This window comes from Protomyctophum bolini (genome assembly GCF_963924005.1).
Source record: "Protomyctophum bolini genome assembly, chromosome: 18".
In the NCBI taxonomy this organism is placed as follows: domain Eukaryota; kingdom Metazoa; phylum Chordata; class Actinopteri; order Myctophiformes; family Myctophidae; genus Protomyctophum; species Protomyctophum bolini.
This window is the reverse complement of record NC_137879.1, coordinates 17,544,869-17,564,938: the sequence shown is the minus strand read 5'-3', so window position 1 is coordinate 17,564,938 and position 20,070 is coordinate 17,544,869. Positions and strand designations below refer to the sequence as shown.

The following is a 20,070-nucleotide window of genomic DNA, read 5'->3' as shown; positions in this document are numbered from 1 at the left end:
CAAAACAGAGTACCCTGTGTGTTGTTGTAGTAAACATGGCGTCTGCGTGTAGTCTGTCCACATTATTTCCTCTTCAAAGTGCTCTGGACGTCGCCCTGGAAGAAGCCAACACCCAGGATGAAAAACAACAGCTAGTGATTGACTATCTGAAGACACTAGACGAGAAAGACCTGGTAATACCTGACTTTGACGCAGGTAAAAAAAAGATCAAATTTTCAAAACAGTCAAGACCATGTAGCCCAGTGCTGTCTCATAATCTGTTCTGTGGTTGTATAATACTTTTTCATGTTTGTCACCCACCTAATGAATGTGTATGTATTATCCGCGGAGCTCTATGATAATGATTCTGTGCCAGGGACCACCATAGGTTCATACAATGTTGTAAAGGCAACTGAACATCACACATTGCCAGTGAGAGAGGTAACAGGAAGAGCTAGGTTCACTCCTATATCCATGGTTTTGGTGGTAGGAAGGGCGATACGGGGGTAGACTTCTAGAGTCCAGATGACAGCGAAGTGACAATATATTAATTCCTCAAAGAGACCATTACTGCATCAAAAGTAATCAACAAACTACGGAAACTGGTCAAACATTGACCAAATTATCAAATATAAGAAAGAGGAAAGAATTGTGAAAATAGTGTTTGTGTGAGACAATAACTGTGGAACTGAGTCAAAATGTAATGCTTCAACAACTGCAATTCAAAGTGCTTGTCATTTGAACAGGCCCAGCTCGGCCTGGAAGAGTGCTGGGGCTCTTGGCACCCTGCCATGTCCAGAGGATATATGGCTACAAACAGTTTTGTATTTATATTGTTGAAATGTTTAAAAATGAATCCCAAGATGTTTTTAATGGGACCCATTGTGAGCTTGTACTTTGTAGGAATGACTGTTAGTGGCTGGAGAAACAGTACAGAGGCATTGATGAATTGAACAATGTGGACCCTGTTGTAAACAAGTGTAATGCTTAATTGGGTCTTCCACTCACAGTTAACAGTCTTTGTATTGAGTTTGTGCTTGTTAATAAATATTTCAATCAATCAATTGGTAAAGGTTAACCAATGGTATGTTTATTCACCAAAAGAGCACTACCAACTAGTAGCCCTGAAACATGACTGCCATGATGATTATCATGACAGTCATGACGTAACTGCACCCTTTTTTTTGCGCTTGCTACATTTACAATCAAAACGTATATATAAACATTCGGAATTCAAATATAAAGTACTCACAATTTGTCCCACGGGTGTTAGTTAGTGGCTGCTCCAGCGATTAGAATTGCTGCATCCTGCGTTGTTTAATAAAATGCATTTTTATCCGAGCACCCCGGCTACTTTTTTCAAACGGGGTTCGTTTGGGAAATCCACAGTTGCACACCGGGAGCGCACTCGCCTATTAGTCTGTATTGGCACCTATATCTTACCTGTATCAAACACACCGAGTGTCACCCTCCTCCTGACCGATAGGGGCACGTAGTTGAAAGCCAATGGCAAAATAACAGCTCGGATAAAAATGATTTTTATTAAACAACGCGGGATGCAGCAATTCTAATCGCTGGAGCAGCCACTAACTAACACCCGTGGGACAAATTGTGAGTACTTTATATTTGAATTCCGAATGTTTATATATACGTTTTGATTGTAAATGTAGCAAGCGCAAAAAACAGGGTGCAGTTACGTCATGACTCTCGTATGAATACGAGAGTCATGAATCATGGCTATACCAACTAGCATAAATACAGGAAGCTCTACTCCCAGCCCACTGAGCCCAGACTTCAGTTCACTGGCAAAATGGCAGCCTTTTATACCCAGCTGGAGATAATGATACTGGACTATACCATTTACAGGGGTGTCTTCAAATGAGAACATACAATAAATACATATAAATAAATAACCTTAAACCCAAGTTTCTGTGAACTACATGAACTATACAAGTTATAAATCCTTCACACTACAACATACCGGTAAATAAGCAATCCCAACAGCACATAACCCCCCCTGCTATCCTGATATGGTCCAGCCCAACCCTTACTGAAACATATCACAGGCAATTGTTAGGCATTCAAATTCAATCAAACCTCAACAATAGAACTCCACATTATTGCACTTCCCAAACATATTGAATCTATAACCCACATTGCACTTGCCCCTCATGTTTGTTAATCACCAAGCATTTCCCCAGGTGGAACTCGTTGGCTGAGTGGCCATCTCAGCTAAACAGGAAACGGTATTCAACAATAAAATCATTGTTAGTTAGACAGTTATTCCTTTACTATGTCTAGACAAAAAGAGCACAAAGATTTCTAGCCCCCCACCCTGTTGTTATTCTGAGAACCCCCTAGTCACTAGGGAGTCCCCGGCTTAGTGGTCCTGGGCTCCCTTTTCGAGACCTCCGCCCTAAGGGGTAAATGATGTGATCTGTTTTTCTCAGACTTGGAATGGCTGAACGTGGAGGCTCCTCTGTCTCTGGGAGCAGAGCTGAGTGGTAAGGTGGTTCTCCTGGACTTCTTCACCTACTGCTGCATCAACTGCATGCACATCCTGCCTGACCTGCACCGGCTGGGGAACACACACTCTGTCAAAGGTGAAAACACATCTACAGTTTAATTTAAGACCACCTGAGGCTCACTCTACAAATGCCTTCTGAATCTGTAGTTCTCACACTTTTTCTTAATTCAAAACTGTTCAACATTTTTAATTAAATATGTTTTGAATAGTGCACGCTAAAATGCTTTCCCGGTTTTAACCCATTTAGACCTGTTACAACCTATACTGTATGTTGTTACCTTTCAATACCTTTCAATCCGGATGCTATACTTCTGTGTCTCATTAGTTGTTAGCTACTGTATACATGTAGCAATGTAAATTTGTAATGGTGACAGCCCTTGTCACCATTACAGTAGATGCCTCCTCCGGCTCTGAGGCATCTGTATCTTGGGTGCCATGAGGGGAGTCAAGCTTCCATGTGCGTCACAGAAGGGGACCCTCAGTAGGCCAATCGGAGACACTTGCTTTGGCAATGTAAACATTTATTTTCTCATACCAATAAAGCTCCTTTGAATTGAAGTGAGAAGTCCCGGAAAAGACAGGCCGTGATTGGCCAGTGACTTTGAGTGGCAGCGCGACTTCCGCCGTCCCTGCGATACAGGTCGGTCAAATTAACTGCAGTGGTGAATGAGATATCTAGGTTTTTATATCTATGGTATTACTACATATATAGGGGAGATAATGAGTTTCATCCTGGCATTTGCTAATTCACCAAGGCAGAACTGCCAGTCAAAGCAAAGACTGGCCAATCACAGCGAGTCCTCGCCGCCGGACATGCTTGCAGAGACTCTTGGGTAATGAAGTCGTAGACGTTGGCTGCCATTTGTGTCCAAAGTGGCCACTGATACCCCAAACTGCATAATGCTGTTTTTAAGTGGTTTCATTGATTTTTATCTATTTTTGCTGGGGAGCCCTGCTCTGGAAAATGGTCAGAGCTGTTAAATGCTCCGTTGTCAAATGAGTGAAGACTGAGGGCCCAGTATTTTGCCCTGCTGCGCTGCGCTCCGGGGGTGCTTATTTTAAGCCTGTGCTACATTGTGAGGTGTGATGCTAATCTGTCTGCCTGGGTGTTATCACTGTTACTGTACAGGAAATGCATAGTCACACCTTCCACTGCATACCGAGGAGACACACACACACACACACAAAACAAACACGCAGTTTTTAATTTCTATACTTGTGAGGATGTCAACATTTTAGAACATGGCATTATGATGGATGCCATTTTTAATCAATCTTGCCATTTTTAACCGTAAGACGAAAAGTAGCAGATCTACAAGCTCATAGCGTGTTGCAGTGTGACACGTTGTGATCTTACAGTATAATTATTTGTTTATGGTGCATGACACTGCTATGCACAATGCAGCCAAACCCTAAACCTAACCTCTAAATGATTAATCCTAATCCTAACCACAACCTGGGTCTTTTTCTCTAATTGTAAACCCATCTCTAAAAATCTGTTATTTTCTTGTGAGGACGAGGGTAGTAATTACCGGTATAGTAATATATACACACACACACACACACACTATTATCTCACTGTTCCTATCTCTGGCGGGTACATACCGCATGCCAGCGTTGTGCGCTCGCTCACGTGTGCACGTGTGTGAGCCAAGTCGTCCCCTGCGGTCGGACCCCCACCCTGGCTGCAGCCTGGTCTACTGTACTTGGCAGCGGTCCAGGGTGAAGGCGCCACACACACACATACGCACACGCACATGCACGCACACACGCACGCACACACACACACACACACACACACACACACACACACACACACACACACACACACACACACAGACAGACAGCTGATAACAATGCACTGCTGTGTTGTCTCCCAACTTCAGAAGCCTGTGTATCTCCATATTTCAACATTTCACGTTTCCTCCGTAACAGAAGTAGCAACAATAGACTATCTGCAAGCTGCATTGTGAGTGTGCAGATCTGGTATTTGGGTGTTTTTTTTAAATTATGTTTTCTTTTAATTTTTTATTAGTATTAATAACAATAACAACTTTTGACTAAATTCCCTTTCCTGAAAAGTAACAGTTGATTGGCTGTCTGGTTCATTTCTCTCAACCTATGTTAAGCAAGTATGATGTTTATTTATGAAGGAGACAGGATTTAATTTATTTTACCCCATTTCTAATATTTGTGTGTGTGTGCGTGCACCGTCACTTTAACCCATTCTGGGCGGGAACGCCTTTTATTGTTCTAACCCTTCTGGATGGGAACCCCTCTTGGGGTTTTGTACAGTATTTAAAAAAATGCTATAAATATTTGAAGTTTTTCAGAAAGCTTAAGGCCAGGATTCAGAGGGCTTTTTAGAATCGGCCTCAGTCCAAAATGGGTTAAAAGCGTAATTTTGTTTACGCTGGCAATGATGGTTGGCGGGTAATAGGGTATCGATACACTTGATACTGACTTAGACCGACATGTTTGTGCCAGAATGGATGATTACATTCATTATTTGATTACGTTTAAACATGACATCATGGGGTATACAGTAGGTTATCGAGCTCCGTCCCTAGTACCCTACTCAGTAGGCATTCCCGCCTACACTGGGTACGATGATGATGTCACAGTCACACGCATACCATCTACACAGTTTATGTCCGAGTCATAGTGCCATGCCTATATATGGGTTTATTTATCGGGTTTGTTTATGGTTACGTCTTAGTCATTGTACTGTCCCTGTGGTCCTGCCTATATATGGGCGTATCAAGTTTGTACATGGTGATGTCTGAGTCGTAGTGACGTGGTCATGGTCTTACCTATATACAGTATGGGCGTATCAGGTTTGTTTATGGTTATGTCTGAGTCAGAGTGGCATGGACAATTTTAATACACGATTGGCGTACCACACAAAATAGCAGATCTCCAAGCTCACAATGTGCCGCACTGTGACAAACGACTTGTAGTCATGCTTTTTCTTTTGCTATTTTTAAAATCGATTATTTTAAAATTGATTATTTTTTAGAATTGATTAATCGATCAACCGTTTCACCCCTAACTCTCCGTCCTTTTTCAGTTTCACCATCTCTCTTGTGTTATGATGAAGCCTCCATTTATCATCATACAGTAGAGCTCTGTGTGTAATTGTGTTACCACAGTCTTATGCAACCTATGTTGCATAAACTCCGACCAAGGACTGTTTAGGAAGGCACGCGTCACTCTAGTCAATGTTTTTTCCTGTCACAACAAGTGCTCTCTTTGTCGAGTGTCTCAAAGGGATGTTTCAAAACGTCTCAAAACATGTTTGGCCTAATTTTCACGTCTACTCAGGCTTTTGTCCCCCAGACAGTGCTTCTGACCTTCCTATACAAACCTATATTTCAACTTCAAACTCCATTTTAACCGTGTTAGAGCGAAAACACATGTCCTTGGTTCTGGTATTGTCATTTGATAAATGCACCATTTACCATTTTCCTTCACAGTTACTCATTTTCACAAGATATTCAACCCTGCTGAATGTATGACAATTATGTTTTTCCCTTTTTACCCTCTCTTTCTGCCGTTTCTTCTTCTCAGATGGGTTAGTTATAGTGGGTGTACACTCTGCCAAGTTCCCCAATGAAAAGGTCAGTGTCTTTTCTTTGTCCATATTCATGTTTTAAGATTGATAGAAGGCTTGACAACAGCTACAGTCATCAGAAGTTCTGATGAATGTTGTTGTTAATTCAAAACCTACTGTAGGTCATGTTGAACCAGTGAAGAAAATAAAATTTGTGTGCGCATGGGGGAGGCCAGTGTACTACAAGCAGTATTCTCAGTTTGTCACACCACAACACAATAATATTATTGTGTTATATAATGTTATAACCAGTCCAGCGATTATAAAACATATAAAACAAAAAGTATATATATATATGTTTCAAAGTTATGAAAAAAATCATTACTTTTGATGTGTTTTCAGCCATTCATGTTTTACAAATATGATGTTTTTAGAAACAAATAATAAACATGACTTTCAACCTGGTGGTTTTATTTTGGGCATGTCGTCAATATAGAAAAATATTACATTTTTGTACATTATGTGCAAAAATAGCAACAATTGACAATTTGGTAGTTCCTTCACAGGTGTTACCAATGGATGATACTAATGAAGGCTCTGTTCCATTCTGTCCAAACAGAGTCAGAGTGATGTTGTGCATGTGGGCTAATTGGAAACACTCTGCTACACCAGTGGGTCTCAATGTATGGTCCAGGGACCCTCATGGTTCCTTGAGGGTGGTCCAAATGGCCCTAAGATTGTACGAATGGTTCTAGTTGGGCGTCCCTGAAACACTTCACTTCTACTTCTACACTAACTGGACTAACAAGCCTTCATTAGTATTGTTGGTAGTATATATAAATGATAAAGGAAGAAGTCCACATATAGAATTATAGATATAGATATCCACATGTTTTGCAGGTAGTGGATCACGTGCGCAGCGCTGTGCTCCGCTACGACATACGCCACCCAGTGGTGAACGACGGCGAGGCACGCCTCTGGCATGCTCTAGAGGTGTCCTGCTGGCCAACGATGGTACTGCTGGGCCCGCGCGGCAACCTGCTCTTCTCTCTGGTGGGTATATCTATCTATCACCTGTCATTAGGATTTTATCCATTCCCGTTAGGGCTGCAACAAACCCATCAAACATATAGATGTTTTTGTTATCGATTATTGATAAACGATCGATAATCCAGGTTGTATTATTAACACAACCTGATATCTATCCGATTGTTCATGTTTTTATATCACTGTGTTAATAACTTATCATTGTTGCATCAACTGCACCACGTCAGCAGCAAGCATGCTCTGTATGCTGCATCCAATAATAATCAGCCTACTAGTCCAGTCCACGGTGGCCACCAGATGTTCGTATTAGTGCGGAGGGCGGAGCTTGAATAATAGGTTAATTGCGGACCTACAGATAAACTGTGGATAATGCGTGGCGTGTGCATAGCCATATAAAACAAATTGTCTAATTCTCGACAGCTACACCAGCGCACACGACATGGTCCATGGATGTGAGAATCCTGGCTCCTCCTGGCCATATTATGTCGAAGTGTCCTTGGGCAAGACACTAAACCCTACATTGCCTCCAATGAGTTGGTCGGTGTGAGCTTGCCACCATTGGTGTGTGAATGTGGGAAGTGAGGACGCTGGCGTCGACTGTTCGCCGCTTCACCTCCCAATGTATGAATGAATGAACCATTGTAAAGCGCTTTGAGCACTTGGAAAAGCACAAAAAAAATGCAATTCATTATTCATTATGATGAGTGTTAATTTAACATAATTGATTGTTAATTCATTTTGACAGCTAATTTTTATTTAGCGGCACACAGACCGGTGAACCAATAGAATCAACCTGCTGTTTTCGCTGGGAAATTTGAATCCGCCCATCTAGACCAGAAATTAAAAAAGACAAGTCGACGAAACTAACACTGATTCCCCTCCCCCAACCCCACATTAGGTCGGCGAGGGCCACCGCGAGCGGCTGGCGCTGTTCACTGCCGAGGCCCTACGCTTCTACGGGCAGGAGGAACGAGGTCTCCTGAAGGCGCATGGCGTGGAAACCAAGCTGTACAGAGACTCTCTGCCGCCCACCCTGCTCTCTTTCCCCGGGAAGGTGGCTGTGGACCGGGGAGCCTCCAAGAGGCTGGCCATCGCCGACACGGGACATCACCGTGTTCTGGTGGTGACGTCCACCGGACACATACTGCACATCATAGGAGGTAAGATCGATCAATCAATCGATCAATCAATCAACCAAAAACGAACTATGATGGCACCCAGGACCGAATGGCAACGCAGCCATTCCCTGCGCGAGCGCATGAAAGAAAAAAAGAAACGCATTGAAAATGTAATGGTGGTTGCGCCAAAAGTGGAACGATACAGGAAGAGAAATATGAGCGTTGCAAAAAATGATCTAACCAGGAAGTGGCCAACTGGAGTTAGTTTCATTTTCCCCCTAAAGCCCTTGAAAAAAAACTCCCTGGTATTGCAACTGAACAGTCACTTTAATTAAATGCAGCGTTGATTAATTGAGTCGAGGTAGGATGTAAAAGAGAGTAATGAATATAAATGTTTGAAAGGGAACAAGCCACACTTGACAGATAAGACCACAGCATTTATCAAAATGTCCCTATAAATTGTTATTTAGAATTGACAGTCTAAGGACTGGGTATAATAAACTAATCTTCCTCAACAGTTAACTTCCATATACAGAAATGACATGGAGAAAAAGCATAAGATAAGTTACAGATGGAGAATACAATATGTTTTAAGTTAAACATTTTAACCCAGTGGTTCTCAAACGTGTTCGTGTCAAGGACCCCCAATTTGATACAGTATGTGTGTGCTTGTAGATCTGCTATTTTTCGTTTTATTTGATTTGATTTGATTTGATTCATTTTAGATCATATTTTTTAAATGGCTTAGTTTTAGTTTATTTTCATTTTTTTTCTATTTTTTTTATCCCACGATTTTGTAACCCAGTTTCTTTTCACCCAGTGCCAATTATCTAATGTAATCCTGGGCGCTACACTTCCTCTGCCAACCTGGGGGGGCAGCGGACTGACCTCATGCCTCCTTCTATGCATGAGGAGTCCAAGCTGCTTCTTTTCACCTGACAGAGGGGTCCCAGCCGGACGTAGCGCGTGGAAGGGACACGTTATTCCGACCAGTTCCTTTCCCCTCCATCAGGCGCCCCGGCTGGACAGGGGGAGGTAGTTTTAGAGACCAGGATTACGGCATGTTTTTGTGAGGGTATCTACCCTAGGGGACACGGGGAGAACATGCAAACTCGGGTATGGGCACTGATGACGCGGAGGAGGGAACACGCCGCCAGTGCCCACAGCGTCCCCAGCGGGAATCGAACCCAGGGCCTTCTAGCTGTGAGGCGACAGCACTACCAACTGTGCCACCGTGCCCCCTTCTATTAGTTTTAGTGTTAGTTTAAGTTTTCTTATGAGGTAGTCCGGGGTAACAATACAAAACAAAAGTTGATTAAAAAAACATTGCCATGCATTATGAGCTTATAGATCTCACCAAATATTCGACTGGGTTCATTGAGGTTTACAAAGAAGGCCGTTTGGCAGCTGTAGCCTTCATCAGGGCCTCGACTACGGTAGGATTAAATAGAACTCAGAATCACACGTTAAAAGTAATTAATTTGACATGAACATGACAGGGAGCCAGCTAAGCATTCCAGCCACTGAAGCAACCGCAGTCTGCCGAGTCAGCATTTCACCCACACAGAATGAGATGACCTTTTTAGCATCGCAACATAAGAAAACGATTGAGTAGCTTATTAAAGGTGCGATCCATCATGGAGTGAATCCAGTTTAGAAGAACTGCTTCATGATTCATGGTCAAGATTCGTGTCAAATCCTGTGTCTAGGTGAGACATGACCTTTGACACAATCGAGAAAAAGAAAAGTATTAACATACAGTACAGTACTCTACCATACAAATTGGACAACATTTTAAACATTTATTAAAACAAGAAATAGCTACTAGATCAACTGTTTCTGCTATTTCTTGGAAAGAACAGGACAAATTGCAAATATTTACACACAAATTATTATTATTATAATTTTTATCTCATGATGAGCTCATCATGGCGTTCTCCATGATGTCACAGGGCCTGAGAGCGGCAGGCGAGACGGCGACCTATCACAAGCCTCATTTTTCTCGCCGCAGGGCGTAGCCATAAAAGACGACGTTGTGTACGTGGCCGACACGGAGAACCATCTCATCCGAAAGGTACGTGAATAATTCAACTTAATATGTCGTCGCTGTCGGGCACAAACCTCTTGTGTTTTTGTAAATTAGCAGAACCACAACATTGAAAAGCGTCAATCTGTTGCTTATGCAATTTCTTTAATTAAATCCTGTAAAGTAACAGTTTTGGACATAATGAGGTTTCATAACAGAGATGATGTATATATGTTTTATTACTATTGATTGATTTAATACTGTATTAGTCAAAATAAATTAGACAGCGCAAAGTTACAGTAAAGGTACAGAGTTACAAGGTTAACACAAACAACATCTTGGGGACTTGTTTTCCATTGTGGTCCTATGCATTCAATTCATCAAAAGAGTATTGGAATATTAATGTTATATTAATATTAATGTCATCAACAAATACAAATGGCTATTGTATTGTGTGTGTGTGTGTGTGTGTGTGTGTGTGTGTGTGTGTGTGTGTGTGTGTGTTAGATTGACCTGTCGTCTGGGCAGGTCAGTACTCTAGCTGGGGTCGGAGTTCAAGGAACAGACAAAGAGGGCGGGGCACTGGGACCCCAGCAGCCAATCAGCTCCCCTTGGGATGTTTGTCTCGGTTCTGCAGGTGAGTGTCATTAGTGTACACTCAATCATGTTTGCAACTTTTTTCGTTACATTTTTTTCATAAATGAATGGCATTCTTTATTCAAATTGAGCCAATGAAAAGTATTAACATGAGCTTGTGACTAAATAACTAAATTAGAGCCATTTTATAGGCTTTGTGCGCGTGTGTGTGTGTGTGTGTGTGTGTGTGTGGGTGTGGGTGTGGGTGGTTGGCAGCCCACAGGCTCAACGTGGGATTCCCAAAAAGGCTGGCAAAGTATTGTGCCGTCTCTGCCATAATTGCCAGCCACCACATATGGCGGACACACTGCTCCTCCTTATACCCATAGAGTACTGAGTGACATGCTTATTGTATGAAGACAGTTTGTGAATGTAACCTTACTGCACATATATAATATTTGTGTCCTTGTACGCTGTCCTTTAAGTGGACGTCAATATGTGTGTGTGTGTGTGTGTGGACTGTGTGTGTGTGTGTGTGTGTGTGTGTGTGTGTGTGTGTATGTGTGCGTGCATGCATGCAGGTGGTGATGAGGATAATGTTCTGTGGATAGCCATGGCTGGGACCCATCAGATCTGGGCTCTGTTCCTAGCGGATGGGAAGCTGCCTAAAGGAAGGTGAGATGTTACCCTAACCATATTACCATATTGTACAATCTATTAACCATAAGCACCTTGGTTGTACTAGTATAAAGCCTTATGACACACTGCAAGTGTCAGACACAAGCGATATTGTTGTTTACAACAGCTGCAGTCACACTGGATCTGGTGAGATCTAGTAGATTGGCTATTTTTGGTTACGTTTCGGTTAAAATTGGAACATTTGCAGTGGTCAAACTAGCATGTTTAGATACATGAAAATCATCAATCATCCATCCTCTCACCTCTCTCCTTGCAGTGAGTGCAGAGCAGGTATGTGCGTGCGCTGGGCGGGCAGCGGCAGCGAGGAGAACCGCAACAACTCCTACCCTCACAAGGCAGGCTTTGCGCAGCCCTCTGGACTGGCCTGGGCCCCCGAGGAGCCCTGGGGCTGCCTGTTTGTGGCCGACAGCGAGAGCAGCACCATCCGGACCCTGGCCCTGAAGGACGGGGCCGTTAAGATGCTGGTGGGAGGGGAGAGAGACCCCCTGGTGAGTTGGCCATGCTACATCTTAACAACTCATTGACTGCCAGGTAGCCTATTCATTCATTCATTATTTAGTCACTGCCACAATCTTTTCAGTGCATACTCTGGCTGTATTAAGTTTTGCGTGGTCATATTTTAATACTGTACTGTACATATCTTGACCACTTAAACTTTACTGTAGTGAACTAATATTTAGTTGACCAGGGTTGTTTCTGTACCTGGTCCGTTTTATTTTTCCCCTACACCAAATCTGTTCACCAAAATAGACAATCTATAAAGCTCACAACACTATTTAGTTAGCTCACACGTTGTGAGCTTGTAGTTAGATCAAGTGTTTGCACTATTTTTGAATATGTTTCTAAAGCAATGTTGATGATACTCCAGAAATTGGGATACCAGGTTGAAAGCGGTTAAACCGTAGTGCGTTCATACTGTAGTATTATTTTAATTGATGTATTCTTTTGTATATTTCTGTAATATTACTGTAAAAAGATGGATGATCCTCTGTATATTTCTGTAGTATTCTTTTATTGGTGATGTTTTGTATATTTCCGTAGTATTATTTTCAGTGATGTATTGATGTTATTTTTATTTTTGATCAGAATCTGTTTGCGTTCGGGGACGTGGATGGGAAGGGGGTGGACGCTAAGCTCCAGCATCCACTGGGCGTGGCCTGGTCTCCTGAACACAACCTGTTGTATGTGGCTGACTCCTACAACCACAAGGTACACACACCCTTACACTCATCAGTGACAGTTATTTGGATTTAGGGCTCAACGTCTGGGATTTTGGACATCATATTATTGTGATACGATATGATAAGAAACGTGTGTACTTTTGTGACCTTACCTGAGCATTCTAGGTGTTCTATTATTTGCCTTTACTCACTTTGTTATTATATTACTGGTAATAAGAAATACAATTAAAATAATTGTGTAAATACTTTGTGTACGCACCAGTAGTCATCTCCACAATATCATCAAAATATTACATAGTGTGTGTGTTTTCTTTTATTTTTTAATAACATTATCGGCCAAGCCAATAATCGTTCAATCCCTAGAAATCATGCATGATGTTTGACGCTGTATATATACGGTATGTATTGTGTGTTCAGATCAAGGTGGTCGACCCAAAGAGCAAGCAGTGCAGGACGCTAGCGGGGACAGGCCAGGCGGGTGACGACGCCCCGGGGCCCGGCTTCTCAGAGTCCTGCTTCAGTGAGCCTGGGGGTCTCTCTGTGGCCCCCGGGGGACGGCTGCTCTATGTCGCCGACACCAACAACCACCACATCAAAGTCCTCGACCTGGATACACACACCGTCTCCAAGGTGCGTGTGTGTGTGTGTGTGTGTGCGTGTGCGTGCATGCATACTGGGTCGATCAAGTCGTAATGCTACTCACGTTAGCGTGGGGTTGCTAGGTGATGACGTCAACAACACGCCATCTCTCCCCCATGTCGGCCTACTATCTGTCCCTCTGTGAAAGATATAGAAAAAAACAAGGTTTATTCCATGGCCCATAGCCGATGCTGGGATCTTCGCGATGATGGTTTCTCTGCCCTGATGGCTATACCGGAAGTGATATGCAACAACACACACACACTAGTTAGACAACATAACATCCTGTCGCAGATTATTTTCTTCAAAATAAGGGTTGAACAGGGGAAAATCCTGGCAGTACAAGGTGAATGTACCGGTATTAATTGATCCTAGTGGGTAGTGGGTTAATTGAGATATATATTGTATTCATTCTGTCCAGTTTCCAGTCATTGCCGCTGATTGCATGGACGGGCCGCCCAGCCAGACCCAGCGCAGGGCCAACGCCAGACTTCCCACTCTGCCCAGGTCGGCTGCCAGGGTGGAGATGTCCCCGCTGTGCGTGACACCGGGTCAAAAGGTCACCATGACCCTGAAGCTGACCCTTCCTCCGGACACCAAGCTCACCTCCGAGGCTCCCAGCTTCTGGGCCCTGTCCGCTGAAGGTAAGAGGAGAAGGGCTTTTCCTGTCAGGGACCCCCAAATTGATTTGTTTTGGGAGCTGTAGTTCCAGACTCTATATTGTAGAATAGTTGTCTGGCTACGCGAGGCCATGGCGTCGTAATCGCTCGACCTGTACACACGATGCCTGATTCTGTGGTTTTGCACAACACCCACACGCAGCCAAGCATGGATCTCTTCTCCACTAGTACCTAAATGGTGTCTGGATGAATGAACATGGTACATCTACTGTATATAGTGTCTGAATAAATGAACATGGTTCATCTATATAGTGTCTGGATGAATGAACATGGTACATCTATATACTGTATATAATATATAAATAAATAAATGTTGTACATTTTAAAACAAACAAAGAAACTTAAAGGGGAATACCACTCATTTTCAACATTTTACTATGTCATTAATATACCTTAGGAGTTGTGTGGAAATAATAAAAAGTCCCCCCATACATACTGTGTAGCCTAGAATTATGAAGTACATCACAAAGATGTACTTCATAATTTTAATGATTTTTTAATAGAATAATAGAAAATAATCAATATTTGGCAGCCCTACAATAGTTGTGAAAATCATCTGTAGTGTACAGGGTACACCTGCTGTACGTTCTGAATGTGCCGTAAGATTAAATTGAATCGAGTAGCATTTGTCTGATAGAGCCGAAGATGGAAATCACAGCTTTGCAGCTGTGATTGATGTCCAGGAGGAGTTTGTGCTGCCTTGTTTTGCACGCAAATGTTTCCAGGTCTGGGGAGGGGGTTAATCGCTGCAGGTCTAATTTTAGAAACATTTTGATAAGAGGAGATGGACTTATGTAATTAGCCTCTGCACTGCAGTGGCTTACATTGACATTGTGCTCTGATCGCCATCGCAGGCAGGAATGTTAATGGATCAGGCTGGTGGAGCATGACGGGCCTAAACCGCTGCTGATGCCGTTTTCTCTTTTTAAATTTGTAATCGCTCAGCTTAAATACCTCCCTTTAAGAGAGTGGTTCGCTAACCTTTTGTGCCCAAATGTATATGTATTTGGCCACAGACCCTCATCTGAAAATATGTGCCAGGGACCCCCAGAAGAGGAGAAAAGCTCACAGCCCGTCACTTTGTGCAGCACCGCAAGCTTGTAGAACTGCTATTTTTTAATAGTCAATGTGGTTAAAATGATTGTGATGCTGTATCAGCAACCTTTGCTACGGACCCCATTGAACCCCCCCTCCCCCGAGGGCCCCTGGGTGTCCCCGCCTCCCCGGAAACCCACTTTGAGAGCCTCTGCTTTAAGAGACTTTCAGTGAAAAATGTAATGCCTGAAAATGTCTCCGGCAACTCTCTCTCTTGTGCTGCGTGAGTGACAGGCTACACAAACGCTAGCCTACTTTTGCACAGCTGCAGTGGAGTGAGACTCCAGCGTTTCCATAGCTTGAGGGAACAAAACCATCTGACTGGTTTCAGATTGAAACTTCAAAATAAAATGAGCAAAAAAAGCCATTTCACCAGGTCTTTAGAGACATCATGAAATGGGCTTTTTCCTTGCTTTCACTTTTCCTCTGGGATTGATGGCATCTACTCCCGCAGCTCAGTAGCGCAGCTGTTATTCTTTGTGTGTCTCGTCATGCAGTGTGGCAGAGAGAGAGGGAGCCAGTGCTGCTGACTGAGGCGCGTTTATGTTACCGCCTTGCCTATTTCTCACCTCATTATGTTTTCAGATAAATATTTATTTATCTGGAGTAATGCACCTTCTGGACTTCATCCTTTTATGGTCACTGGCACGATATTTGCAGATGGGGGTCCGTGGCCAAATATATATCAAATTGGGGGTCCTTGACATAAAAACCACCGCTCTTACTTTCCATTTCACAACGGCTTTAACCCGTTAAGATCAGATTGCGTGATACCAATGATTCCGTGCTCTTTGTAAAACATTTCACCCCAGGCAACAGTTGGCTGCTGGAGAGCGGGGGTGTGGTCACCGGGGACATCGCAAGCCTATCGGAGCCCCTCTCCGTCTCGACCAAACTACCGTTGGTCCTCGAGGCTGCCTCCTCAGACCCCGCCCCGTCGCTGACGCTCAGCGTGTGGGTGTACTGCTGCCTGGCCGGGGGCGGGACCTGCATGATGAAAGCCGCCTCCTTCTCCCAGCCGCTCCGCTTCGGCAACCCTGGGGCCGCGCAGGAAGCCGAGGTTACCGTGGAGATGGCCCACGCCTTCTGAAGCCTGCCATGTCGCGACCCCTGAAAGTACATCACCAGACATTTCTCACTCTTTCTTTGGTGTTTTTGCCCATGTGGGCGTGGTTGTATATGCCTGTCGCTAAGCCTAACCTAAGCTTCACAGAAACTATGCCTAAACCTGACCTCAAAACCACACACCAACCCCGGGCGAATCACCTGAAAAAGACGTCCTTGCCATTTCTCAAAGAGTCGCCAACTAAAAAAAAAAGAATCTCTCAAGGTTAGGGATGGGGATCGAGAATTGATCACAGAATCGATTACGAAGTTTTTGAGAATAATAAATCAACGTAACAATTCTAGCTGGACCTGATATGACGTCACGTAGAACATTTCATTCTAATTAAGGAAGTTATGGAACATGAATTGAATGGCTTGCATGCGCATATTGCTTCAATGTTGCGTATCAGTGGAAGAACTTTGCTTTTAATAGTCTGCAGAAATGAAATGAAAGTGACAGAGTATAATAATGGTATTGATAAGCAGGATTGATAAGGTGATCATCGATAACGGTCAATGATTCCCATCCCTACTCGAGGCTGAATTGGTGGAATACCAAACGACTCGACCATTTACCAACCCGCCCCCATGAAAAGTGTTAATGCAGTTAATTTTGTATTTCCCGCCCTCTCTGAAATCGGAAATAATCTTTTATACAGATTTATTTGAGACGGTGACTGCTTAATTTTAGTTAATTTAGGACCTTCTAGCAGTTCATTTCGTTGTATTAAACACATTTCCTCCATGTAGCCCATGTTTTGTAATGGCATCATCATGCTATTATGCCCATGGATATACAGAGTGAACTTAACAATGACAAATGAATATGATAATACCTTTTTATATAATCACAAACATAAATTATGTTTGTTATTTACAGCTGAGTAGTGGGGTGAGATGGAAAAGGGGTACCTGTTACCAATTGGTGTCCCAAGCGAAGCCGGTCCAAAATGTAAATCGTAATCATGTGGATTGGAGTGGCCTAACATTTAACCATTTAAGACCTATTCTACAAATGCCTTATAAATCAGTAGTACTGAAACTATTTTGTAACTTGTAGCAGATGTACAAGCTTGCAGCGCAAAGTGTCACGCTGTGTGAACTTGTACATCTGCTATTTTTGACTAGCCAATGCAAAAATCTAAAAATGACACAGATGCTTCCCTTACTATTCCTTGCAAAACAGAGTTACAACAACTGTACATTTTCTCGCTCTAAATAGCAGATCTAAAAGCTCACAAGGTGTCGTGTTGCGACTCTTCGTGAGCTTGTAGTTCTGCAAATTTTTGGTAAAAAAAAAAATCTGGAAAATGAAATAAAAATAAATAAATCTGAATGAAGTTATCTTTAATTACATTATTATAAGTAATACTATTAGAGTTGTACTATTACTCGAACGAAAATAAAAGCTTGGGGGGGGGGGGGGAGATGCAATGCAAATGAAAGACATATACTGTGTATCCCTATTCCCTGACATAATTTTATAGCTAAACGGACAGAATTCTATTTTATTTGAATGATGAAACCCAGCTGCAATTAAAATTGCGGAAATTGTAATTGCGGAAATTGCGGAAATGGTGGAAATGGAAATTGCGGAAATTGCGGAAATGCGGAAATGGAAATTGCGGAAATGGTAATTGCGAAAATAGTGGAAATTGCGGAAATGGAAATTGAGGAAATTGTTGAAATGGAAATTGCGGAAATGGAAATTGCGGAAATTGCTCTTCACTTATAGCTATCTATTTAGGTGAATCTATTTGAGTATCCCTACTATACTGGATAGTGGTGTTTTATCTATGCACACACATTGCTGTCAGGCAGAAACCTCTTATCTCTATATTTGAACTATTTTTTTATATACTGTATTATCACCCTACTTGATACTACAGCGTCACACAAAAGCGTCAAAAGTAGCAGGTCCCCAAGTTCGTTTTGAGCTTGTCGATCTGCTATTTATGCAATTTTTGAAAAGTAACAGTTTTGCACATATGAGGTTTCCACCCAATAGAGACTATTTATATTTTCTAATATTAATCGTATTGTCTTTATGTCATTATGTTAACGTTTTGCCTCGATTATAAAAAATGAAATCGGCTATGTTTTTACGCCACCATTGCACAGCAAAGTATAATAAATATTTAAATAGATTTAGTGGATTATACAAATTTCTGTTGCATTACCAACAAATCAACGTCGATTTGTTGGTAAGAAATGTTATAAGATTAACCTCCGTGTTCATTAAGTTGGTTTCCATTAAATATCTTTGCCCAGCCCTCGTGTGGGTTCATGATAATGTTTACATTAAGTCAGAACAGCACAAGCATCGGCTTTCACAAAGGATTGTGCACAAAATTATGTGTCAGAGAATGGTATTAATAAGAGCTTGTGACTAAATAATAACTGCATTGGATCCATTAGAACTACGGCTTCTTTTTGTCTATGTGCAAAAGCCATTTACACGAACAGATGGAGAAAACAATTGATGACGGAAGCTGTCCCCCAGCATCCGTTGTGTGCACCGTAGCATGCAGTCTGCACCGTGTGAGGTGTGAATGATATGCACATCACTGCAGTGTCACCTCTGCCATAGTCTCACATAGCCTGATGATCTGTTGATATCCACATTCAACCAATGTGCTAAAACTGCCTGGGAAAACCAGAGCTTTAAAAACAAACTGTATAATAATAATTATGATAATAGCTTGAATTCTTATAGCGCCTTTCACAAAAGACGCTTTACAAAATGCAGTTGTTGCCATAAGCTTGAGACAATAGATTTATTTTCGAGGTGTAACCAAACTGTTAAATGAAAGCTTAAACTGCTTTATTGTATGTTTATGTATCAGGCATTTTTACGTCCCAAAGGGAAAGACTTATACTAGATGCAGGGGTCCTGTAATGAGCTGTGTATTTTGTTGGATAATGGATATTGCATTAATATAGCTCTCAAATTGGATTGAGACCCTGTTGTGTTTTTTTTGTTTACTTGGTAAATGGCTGAGGTGTTCTGGGGAGAGAAATAAATGCCTAATATTCACATTATAATCTTTTCGTAAGCTTCTGTTTGATGGTGGAAAACGGTGACGCGTTAATAGTATCCTCCTGAGCAATAAACAATGTTGTGTACTGTACGATGGAAAATGTATCAATATTTCCTCATTTATTTCCCTGGAATGGTGAGTTTCATTTGACCTCGTAGTGGTGTGTTTCTGATAAATGGTGATTGAATGGCCAATCTCATTGATTGATCATGTCAGCGTTTTCTTCACATGCTTCTGCATGTTGGACGACAGTAGGGGTGCTTGTATACCACGCAGCACCAAATAGCAGAGCTAAAAGCTCACAATGCAACGCATTGCAGTTTACAATTTAGGCATTTAGCAGATGCTCTTATCCAGAGTGACTTACAGTAGAAGCAGTGGTGGAAAGTAACTAATTACATTTACTCAAGTACAATTTACCAGTACAAAGTACCAATTTTCAATACTTCTATTCCACTACATCTCAGAGGCACATGTTTTTACTCCACTACAATTATTTGACAACTTTAGTTACTAGTAAATTTGCTGATTTTCATTATTACAAAACCAAAACCTATACATTAACACCCCGAGCGGCATAAACGGAGTTCTCCGTCCTATCAAATAGTAACTCCCAGCGCTCAGGACGGAGCTTAATAAAAGGACGGAGATTTATTGATATCAAAAGCGATTGCATCGCTTCACAGGCTTGGAGCGTCTGTTGCGCAACATTCAATGTCATTTCCAGTTGGGACGTCATTGAAAATGTCCCCCCCCCCATTTTAGCGGATGAGACCGAAAATCTTAAAACATCAATAACTCT

The 20,070-nt window shown here is 42.2% G+C and overlaps 1 protein-coding gene across 1 annotated transcript; it reads left to right on the top strand.

The window, feature by feature from the left end:
- Positions 1-33: 33 nt before the first annotated feature.
- On the top strand, positions 34-19,260 carry nhlrc2 (NHL repeat containing 2). Its single transcript, XM_080789435.1, has 13 exons — positions 34-195; positions 2,430-2,582; positions 6,077-6,126; positions 6,960-7,112; positions 8,005-8,266; positions 10,177-10,298; positions 10,758-10,887; positions 11,408-11,501; positions 11,782-12,013; positions 12,612-12,734; positions 13,124-13,336; positions 13,767-13,989; positions 15,933-19,260. The coding sequence occupies exons 1-13, from the start codon at positions 36-38 to the stop codon at positions 16,208-16,210; spliced, it is 2,193 nt and encodes a 730-aa protein (XP_080645561.1). The 5' UTR covers positions 34-35; the 3' UTR covers positions 16,211-19,260.
- Positions 19,261-20,070: the final 810 nt, after the last annotated feature.

Excerpts from the sequence above, each read along its gene's own strand:
- nhlrc2 (XM_080789435.1), top strand. The coding sequence starts at position 36 with ATGGCGTCTGCGTGTAGTCTGTCCACATTATTTCCTCTTCAAAGTGCT. Across the intron at positions 12,014-12,611 it reads GAGGGGAGAGAGACCCCCTG|AATCTGTTTGCGTTCGGGGA; the intron begins GTGAGTTGGCCA and ends ATTTTTGATCAG. Across the intron at positions 12,735-13,123 it reads CTGACTCCTACAACCACAAG|ATCAAGGTGGTCGACCCAAA; the intron begins GTACACACACCC and ends TTGTGTGTTCAG.